General features: G+C 45.1%; 1 protein-coding gene across 1 annotated transcript; it reads left to right on the top strand.

Annotated features, from left to right (window-relative positions):
* Positions 1-423: 423 nt before the first annotated feature.
* Positions 424-9,190, top strand: LOC310672861 (kyphoscoliosis peptidase-like; the record flags this gene model as incomplete). Its single annotated transcript, XM_083430515.1, has 6 exons — positions 424-565; positions 2,543-2,651; positions 5,243-5,360; positions 6,632-6,802; positions 7,896-8,014; positions 9,171-9,190. The coding sequence occupies exons 1-6, from the start codon at positions 461-463 to the stop codon at positions 9,188-9,190; spliced, it is 642 nt and encodes a 213-aa protein (XP_083286641.1). The 5' UTR covers positions 424-460.
* Between the last annotated feature and the right edge of the window lie 871 nt (positions 9,191-10,061).

The following is a 10,061-nucleotide window of genomic DNA, read 5'->3' as shown; positions in this document are numbered from 1 at the left end:
GATAAAATTGTATTCATTTGATACTTTTTGCTGTTTTGTTTTTGTGCTTTAATGTATTTCTTATTTCTTTTGTGTTGTTGTTTATTTTTTGTTGTTTCATTTTTCTATGCAAAGTCTAATAAAATATTTAATACAGAAGGTGCGGCTTCCGATTGGCTGCAGGAAACTCCTGACAAATTACAATTCCCACCAATCACTAAGGCGAGGATGGGGAACCTGTCATCCTCCAGAGGTTATTGGACTGCAACTCCCATCATCCCTTTGCCAAGTCTGCTGGGCCTGATCGGGATCGAGCAACCTCTGGAGGCCCCCAGGTTCCCCACCACTGCTATATAAAATATACAGATGGTGTTGTCCTCCCATCTGTCTCTGCCAGCATGGCTAATGGTGGGCGTTGCAATATATGTTTTAATGTACATATTGTCTCATCCCAAGAATAACCATTTTGTAGCCTTTCAAGATGAAAGGAGAACAAGGATCAACTCTGTCCCAGGAACAATCTGATGAGAAATCGATACTGGTGGACTTGATGCAGTTTAAGGAACTAGATGCCCATGCATTGAAGGTATGCTGTCTATTATTGTGATATATACAGTGTGGAATTATAGTCCTGTAAGGAATCTGCTTAAAAGGCCGTGGGTGGTAAAGAGACACAGGTGGCGCTGTGGGTTAAACCACAGAGCCTAGGACTTGTCAATCAGAAGGTCGGCGGTTCAAATCCCCGCGACGGGCTGATCTCCCGTTGCTCGGTCCCTGCTCCTGCCCACCTAGCAGTTAGAAAGCATGTCAAAGTCCAAGTAGATAAATAGGTACCACTCCGGCGGGAAGGTAAATGGCGTTTCCATGCACTGCTCTGGTTCGCCAGAAGCGGCTTAGTCATGCTGGCTTCATGACCTGGAAGCTGTACGCCGGCTCCCTCGGCCAATAAAGTGAGATGAGCACCGCAACCCCAGAGTCGGCCATGACTGGACCTAATAGCCAGGGGTCCCTTTACCTTTACCTAAGGAATCTGCTAGAATGCTGAGGTTTTTTTTCATGTGGATTTGGAATTTGATAGTACAGTGGTGCCCCGCAAGACGAATGCCTCGCAAGACGGAAAACCCGCTAGACGAAAGGGTTTTCCGTTTTGGAGGTGCTTCGCAGGACGAATTTGCTATGGGCTTGCTTCGCAAGACGAAAATGCCTTGCGATTCCTGGGTTTTTTCCCCCTCCCCCCCTTTTCACCAAGCCCCTAAGCCGCTTAACAGCTGTTCGCTAAGCCGCTTAACAGCTGATCGCTAAGCCGCTTAACAGCTGATCTAAGCTGCTTATCAGCTGATCTAAGGCGCTAATAGCCTTTTAGCAGCTAATCCGCTAATCCCTTAAGCCTTTAATAGCCGCTAATAGCCGCTAAACCGCTAATAGCGCTAATCCGCTAATGGGCTTGCTTCGCAAGACGAAAAAAACCGCAAGACGAAGAGACTCGCGGAACGGATTCTTTTCGTCTTGCGAGGCACCACTGTACGTTGGTTCTTGAACGTAATCCATTCTGGAAGTCCATTCGACTTCCGAAACGTTCAAAAACCAAGGCACGGCTTCCAATTGGTGCAGGCGCCCCAGAAACAATAGCCGACAGCCACATCGGACATTCGGCTTCCGAAGAAAGTTTGCAAACCAAAGCATTTAGCTTCTGGGTTTGCGGCGTTTGGGTTCCGATTTGTTCGTCAACTGAGCCATTCGAGAACCAAGGTTCCACTGCACCTTCAAGTGTGCTCTCCTGATAGGAGGCAATGGGGAACATTGTGAGTCACAAAAGAGGATGCTCCTGTCTTGCACATGTTCTAACACAATAGAGCACCTGTTTTCAGGTGTACACCTGTGTACCCAAGAAAAAGGAAAGCTTAAGCATCTTTCGGGGATGCGGGTGGCGCTGTTGGTAAAAGCCTCAGCGCCTATGGCTTGCCGATCGAAAGGTCGGCGGTTCAAATCCCCGCGGCGGGGTGCGCTCCCGTTGTTCGGTCCCAGCGCCTGCCAACCTAGCAGTTCGAAAGCACCCCCGGGTGCAAGTAGATAAATAGGGACCGCTTACTAGCGGGAAGGTAAACGGCGTTTCCGTGTGCGGCTCTGGCTCGCCAGAGCAGCGATGTCACGCTGGCCACGTGTCCTGGAAGTGTTTCCGGACAGCGCTGGCCCCTGGCCTCTTGAGTGAGATGGGCGCACAACCCTAGAGTCTGTCAAGACTGGCCCGTACGGGCAGGGGTACCTTTACCCTTTACCTTTTAAGCATCTTTCAGAATACTTTTTACCCAGGGGCAAGTTTTTGACAAATTTAAGACACTAATTGATCAGTCAGCTAAAACACATACATTTGATTGACCAGCTGTGCAGTTTTACTCACTGAGTAGCCCCACTGAGTTCAGCAAGACTGACCCTCTTGTAAGTGCCTGTAAAAACACACCCCACATTTTCTTTAAACAAGTGTCAGGCTTAGACAGAAAAAAGGAACTGGGTACTCCTTATTCATGTCAACAGCTCCTAAATCTATTTCCTTTTTGTGAAACAGGTGAATTTCAAGGATACTGTGGAAAACCTGGTGAGCGTCTTGCTCCAAAAAGCCCACAGTGACCTGGAGAAAGTGCGAGCCATTTGGATGTGGATTTGCCATCATATTGGTAGGTGGGGGTGCTACCTTTTTGCATGTTGGGGTCCCCTTGTCTCTAAACAGCTCCCAGAATTTAAAGATCAGCCTGTATCACAGTCAGGGCCGGATTTAGGTTTGATGAGGCCCTAAGCTACTGAAGGTAATGGTGCCCTTTATATGTCCAGCTGTCCTTTGTCAACAACAAATTGTTGCTGCTTTTTGTGTTGAATATATGCTATATGGCAATTTATGGACCTAATAATAATAATAATAATAATAATTTATTATTTATACCCCGCCCATCTGGCTGGGTCTCCCCAGCCACTCTGGGCGGCTTCCAAAAGAATATTAAAATACTGTGATACATCAAACATTAAAAGCTTCCCTAAACAGGGCTGCCTTCAGATGTTTTCTAAAAGTCTGGTAGTTGTTGTTCTCTTTGACATCTGGTGGGAGGGCGTTCCACAGGGAGGGCGCCACTACCGAGAAGGCCCTCTGCCTGGTTCCCTGTAACTTGGCTTCTCGCAGTGAGGGAACCGCCAGAAGGCTCTCGGTGCTGGACCTCAGTGTCCGGGTAGAGCAATGGGGGTGGAGACGCTCCTTCAGGTATACTGGACCGAGGCCGTTTAGGGCTTTAAAGGTCAGCACCAACACTTTGAATTGTGCTCGGAAACGTACTGGGAGCCAATGTAGATCTTTCAAGACCGGTGTTATATGGTCTCGGCGGCTGCTCCCAGTCACCAGTCTGGCCGCTGCATTCTGGATTAGTTGTAGTTTCCGGGTCACCTTCAAAGGTAGCCCCACGTAGAGCGCATTGCAGTAGTCCAAGCGGGAGATAACCAGAGCATGCACCACTCTGGCAAGGCAGTCCGTGGGCAGATAGGGTCTCAGCCTACGTACCAGATGGAGCTGGTACACAGCTGCCCTGGACACGGATTTAACCTGTGCCTCCATGGACAGCTGTGAGTCCAAAATGACTCCCAGGCTGCGCACCTGGTCCTTCAGGGGCACAGTTACCCCATTCAGGACCAGGGAATCCTCCACACCTGCCCGCCTCCTGTCCCCCAGAAACAGTACTTCTGTCTTGTCAGGATTCAATCTCAATCTGTTTGCCGCCATCCATCCTCCAACCGCCTCCAGACACTCACACAGGACCGTCACCGCCTTCACTGGTTCTGATTTGAAAGAGAGGTAGAGCTGGGTATCATCTGCATACTGATGAACACCCAGCCCAAACCTCCTGATGATCTCTCCCAGCGGCTGCATATAGATGTTAAAAGGTATCTAAAGCCATTTGCACATAACAAAATATGTAATTTATCAAAGTAATTGTTGAGCTGAAATACAATTAAGAAGAAGTATATTAATAGTGAAATAATTATTCAGCTCTAACTTAAAATGATTTTTATTCATAACAAACTTAATAATGCAAACACATTGGCATTTGGCAATAACAAAAGTTCCTTTAGAAACACAATTTACAAAGACTTATAATCTAATAATTATAAATAGCAGAATGTAGGCACCCTATATATAGAAATGAACAAACCAGTGATATTTTAGGGAGCAGGCGGGGCCCATTACTTACATCATAGGAGCCTACACAACACAAACCACTGTGGCTGTATGTAGGTTTTATTTTATTTGTTTTTTATCTTATAATTTGGAAATATACACCCAATTGTGTTTTTCCTTTAAGTTTTTTGGGCCCCCCAAGAGAGTGGGGTGCTAAGCTATACAGTGGTACCTCAGGTTACAGACGCTTCATGTTGCAGAAGCTTCAGGTTACAGACTCTGCTAACCCAGAAATAGTACCTCGGTTTAAGAACTTTGCTTCAGGATGAGAACAGAAATCGTCTGCCGCCGTTTCAGGTTAAGAACAGACCTCCAGAATGAATTAAGTTCTTATCCTGAGGTACCACTGTAGCTTGTTTAGCTTATACATAAATCCAGCACTGATCACAGTCCTGCCTCCATGAATCCAGATCTCTAGCAGATATCCAGTAACACATTGGGCTTTGATGGCCAACCAAGGAAGATGCATCCAGACTTTCACTTGTCCTGCTGCTTTCCTGCAGGAAAACCCAATTTTTACTGCTGAATCAGAGCAAACACCCATCAGGTTTTCTGCGGATTGATGTTTGCTCTGATTCAGTGTTCAAGCGTGGGCTTTCCCAGGGAAAATGGCGGGGGAAACAGAAAACCATTCGGATCCATGCTTTCTAGGTATGGGATAGGACAAGCAGAAGTGTGGAATGGAATACAGTGGTACCTCGGGTTAAGTACTTAATTTGTTCTGGAGGTCCGTGAAACTGAAACTGTTCCTGAACTGAAACCATAACTTGAAACTGTTCTTAACCTGAAGCACCACTTTAGCTAATGGGGCCTCCAGCTGCCGCCGTGCCACCAGAGCCCGATTTCTGTTCTTATCCTGAAGCAAAGTTCTTAACCTGAAGCACTATTTCTGGGTTAGCGGAGTGTGTAACCTGAAGCGTACGTAACCTGAAGCGTATGTAACCTGAGGTACCACTGTAGCCTTTTGTGTGAGGCTGTTGCAGCCCCTCATTCACTGTGCATTGCAGACTCAAAGGCGACATTTCACAACTGTCTTTATTTCTCCAGAATATGATGTGGAAGGCTACCGTAACAGAGATAAGGCGATTTATAAGCCAGCCGATGTCCTTCGGTCAGGAAAGGCTATTTGTAGTGGATATGCTCGACTCTTTGAAGAAATGTGCAGGTAAATCCTATTACCCCAGCCATCATGGGAAGAAGCTTTTACTTGGCAAGGATGATGGGAGATCTTAGAGTATGCTTCCTCAAACTCAGCCCTCCAGATGTTTTGAGACTATAATTCCCATCATCCCTGATCACTGGTCCTGCTAGCTAGGGATCTTGGGAGTTGTGTTGGGATACTGCCAGGGAGACAAAGTCCATCATGACTCCACGTCGTCTCTGGACGTCCTTTGATCTCCCGTAGACACGCAGTATCAGCAATTAGCGACACGAGCTCCAGAAATAGCTTGCCACATTCCAAAACCGATGCACGCTCTATCAGCAGATAATGCACAGCGAAAGATGCACTCAGAAGAGCATTATTTACAAGTTTATTTCTGCGTTGATCAGAACAAAGAAAAACATGACTGCCTGCTTCAGTGTTCCAGCAGAGAGAGAGAGAAACGAAAGCAAAGACACAACATAAACATCCTGTGAAACAGGAAATACGCAGGCTGTAACACAAACATCCTGCTCCCTTTTAAGGTGGAATGGAAATATCCTAACAAGTTGTAGGCCAAAAACTTCTGGAGGGTCAAGATTGAGGAAGCCTGATCTAGAGAACCACAGGTCCCTGCTCCCGCTATTTTATATTATGAATGCTGAAGTAAAAATGCATATGTACAGTTGTATCAAGTTGAGTAGATTCATTGAATTCAATGGAGAATGACAAACTTGATTTTAATGGGTCTCTTCCACACATGACTTAGTGGGATAATAATACTAATAAATACTAATATATACTAATACTAATACTAATACTAATCCAGTCAAAAAAAGGAGTGAATGCAACCACAATCCCTTGACTTCTTCTTCTTCCTCTTCTTTGGCGATGGCTCGTAGTTGAGTAAGATTGTCTTCCATAAACATGGTTTTAACAATGAGACCATAAGTGACTGTGGAGGCCAATTCTGGATCCACACGTCCTTCCACAATGGATACATTGGTTTCCAGGTAGCAGTTGATCATGGTGTGGATTTGCCAAGTGTGCCTTCCTCTTAGCACGTTTCTCCATTGCGTCCTGAGTTCGAGCGTCTTCAAAGCCCATGACACCTTTGGTAAAGGCTGTCCTCCAACTGGAGCTCTCACAGGCCAGTGTTTCCCGGTTGTCGGTGTTTATACTACATTTTTATAGATTTGCCTTGAGAGAGTCTTCAAACCTCTTTTGCTGACCTGACGTTTGCTTTCAAGCTATGACAACTATAGGGTTCCTGAGTGTCTTTCTTTATCCCTCAGAGTTGCAGGGATACAATGCAAATATTTGGCAGGCCGCTGCAGAAATGACGACTTTAAAGGGAAGGGCCGCCATGCCTGGAATGCTGTTTATCTTGATGGAAAATGGCATCTACTAGACTGCACATGGGCAAGCGGTTATGTGGATGACTCCTATAGCAAGTTCACCTTCAGGTATGTTGTTAGGCAACAGAAGGCCCAGCCAAGAGTGTGGGACACAAGTATAGTTTGCTTCCCTTGCCTTCACAGGTTGGTTTTTTCATCGATCATGTTTTAGAATGTTTTATTTGATGGCTAGGGGACTGATAATAATAAGAATTAAGCCATTGGCATCGGAGTGTCTTGGGGGCAGCAAAATAAAGTAAACACCAACGATCTATTTATCTTTTTGAATGGTTCTGGAGTACAGTCATACCTCGGGTTGAAGTAGCTTCGGGATGAATATTTTCGGGTTGCGCTCCGCGGTGACCCGGAAGTAACGGAGCGCGTTTCTTCTGGGTTTCACCGCTTGCGCAGATGCTCAAAATGACGTCATGCGCATGCATGGAAGCGGGTTGCGTTCACTTCTGGATGTGAACAGGGCTCTGGAACGGATCCTGTTCACATCCAGAGGTACCACTGTATAATGCTTATCCTAGGCTACAGATGTGTTAAAAAAAAAAAAGGTAAAGGACCCTGGATGGTTAAGTCCAGTCAAAGGCAACTACGGGGTTGTGGCGCTCATCTCGCTTTCAGGCCGAGGGAGCCAGCATTTGTCCACAGACAGCTTTCCAGGTCATTTGGCCAGCAGGACTAAACCACTTCTGGCACATTGCGACACCGTGATGGAAACCAGAGTGCACATAAATGCTGTTTACCTTCCTGCCACAGTGGTACCTATTTATCTACTTGCACTGGTGTGCTTTCAAACTGCTAGGTTGGCAGGAGCAGGGACCAAGCAATGGGAGCTCACCCCATCGTAGAGATTCGAACTGCCGACCTTCTGATTGGCAAGTCCTAGGCTCTGTGGTTTAACCCACAGTGCAACCCGCATCCCATGTAAGGGCTTTTAGTCAAACACAATAAATGTCTGATTGATGAACAATGGTGGGGCGTGTGTGAAGCTGACGCTTGCTACGGCTCATTCTCAAAATGCTAAACTATGATTTTGCTGACTAGCCCTAGAATTATTCCATCTTCATCCTTAGATAGCTTTGCCTTTTTGACCCTGATGCTGATTTAGGATATGTTTTGAAATACGGCACTATTCCACCTTCTCCTTTTGCAGCTATGATGAGTTTTACTTCCTCACCAGTCCTGCTCTGTTTGGGAAGAATCACTTCCCTGATGAGAATGTGTGGCAGCGGCTGAAGCTGAATATAATATACCTAGTAGACTGGTACCTCGGTAAGGTACTTAATTTGTTCCGGAGGTTCGTTCTTAACCTGAAACTGTTCTTAACCCGAAGCACCACTTTAGCTAATGGGACTTCCTGCTGCCGCCGCGCCTCTGGAGCACGATTTCTGTTCTCATCCTGAAGCAAAGTTCTTAACCTGAAGAACTATTTCTGGGTTAGCTGAGTCTGTAACCTGAAGCGTATGTAACCTGAAGTACCACTGTATGTAATTTGATGTCCTTCAAAAATAATCACTTCTCTCTAATGTATCGATTCATGATTACTCAATTTGTGTTAGTAGCAGAAAGAATGCTGAACTCACTCTCTGGTTATCCCAGGCTTCCTCAACCTCGGCTCTCCAGATGTTTTTGGCCTACAACTCCCATGATCCCTAGCTAGTGGGACCAGTGGTCAGGAATCCTGGGAATTGTAGTCTCAAAACATTTGGAGGGCAGAGGTTGAGGAAGCCTGGGTTATCCTTTATGAATAGATTTTTATTTTTAAGTCAGCATTGGCAAATCATACTATGTACAATCATTGTTCTCTTTGTAAGAAGTTGGTGTGAACTATATGCTAAAGTAATAGTTTTGTAATGTGGCTAAACATTACAAAACTATTACTTTAGCAAATAATAATTGCTATTGTGCAAGAAACTGATTTCTGCAGTTATTGCTATACCATCTAATTGTAATCATGAGTGATGGCTTTTCAAATAAAGTTTCTCAACCCAAAAGCGAGAATGTCATGTTTAAATGTATACTGTATTTTTTAAACATAGTTTTAGTAAGTTGGCAACCCTAATAAAGCAGACGCACGAGGGCCAACTTGTGTTTTTGGCAATCTAGTAAGGTAAAGCCAGGGAAGTAATTATGGCAGTCCTAAAAAGAGGTTTAAATGACACACATGACAACACATTTATGCTAGGTAAGTTGCACATTGTGGTGTTATGTTGATCAAAAGAAATACTGCATGTAAAACACATTTCAAGTAGCATCTCATCACATTTCTAAGAACCTCAAAGAAGAGAATAAAGTTAAAACATATGGCTTTTTCTTTTCATTTGTTGAGTGTGTGTGTTTATTTGTGACAAGCATAATATGCTAAACTCTCATGAGTTTTATTGTCGTAAGCTCATCTGATTTTGTTCCTCACGTTACTCACATGCAGGGCACCAAACCCAGAAATAGCCCTAAAACGTCACAAAAAGGAGTGAAAAAGGCTTACATGTCTTGTGGTAAAGATGGGTGACACACACAGCTCTTTTAAGCAATAGTGTCTCTGAACAACAGTGAAGCTGGTTGCCTTATATAATGCTCAATAACTTGTAACAGTAACGAATTCCAACTAATCAGTGAAAGCAACTCTCAGTCCTTCATTTGCATACTGGTGACCCAGAGTGAGAACTGCAGCCAGTCTGAATACATAACACATGTGGTCCGCCGACCTGCACAGAGGTCCAGAACTAAACCCTTACGCAAAATGAGGATTGCCTGTACCATACTCTGGACTTCTAAGCCAGTGGTTCCCAAATTTCCTGGGGCTGCTGCCTACTTGGTTCCATACACTCATCCTCAGTGCTTCCTACAGTCCTACTCTATGAAAAGCATTACAGTGGAACCTCGGTTGTTGAATATTTCAGAAGCCAAACAATTCAGAACGTGAACGCCGACAACCCGGAAGCAATTGCTTCCATTTTTGAACGTGCCTCGGAAGTCGAACGGAAGTCCATTTTTAAAAAAGAATTTGCCGACCAGCAATTGATCCTCGGTTATCAAACGTTTCGGAAGTCGAACAGTCTTCTGGAACGGATTATGTTCCACAACCGAGGTTCCACTGTACCTTGGAAGTCGAACGGAGTCCATTCGACTTCTGAAACGTTTGGAAACCAAAGCGCAGCTTCTGATTGGCCTCAGGAAGCTCCTGCAGCCAATCAGAAGCCGTGGAAGCCCCACTGGACGTTCGGCTTCCAAAAGAACGTTCGACTCCCAAGACGTTCGGAAGCAGAGGTACGACGGTATTCAGAATATTGGTTTGCATATATAATATATAAAAGGATGT

Source organism: Podarcis tiliguerta (assembly GCF_965153285.1).
Source record: "Podarcis tiliguerta genome assembly, chromosome: 2".
NCBI lineage: Eukaryota > Metazoa > Chordata > Lepidosauria > Squamata > Lacertidae > Podarcis > Podarcis tiliguerta.
The sequence above is the reverse complement of the archived record's forward strand: the minus strand, read 5'-3'. Positions and strand labels throughout refer to the sequence as shown.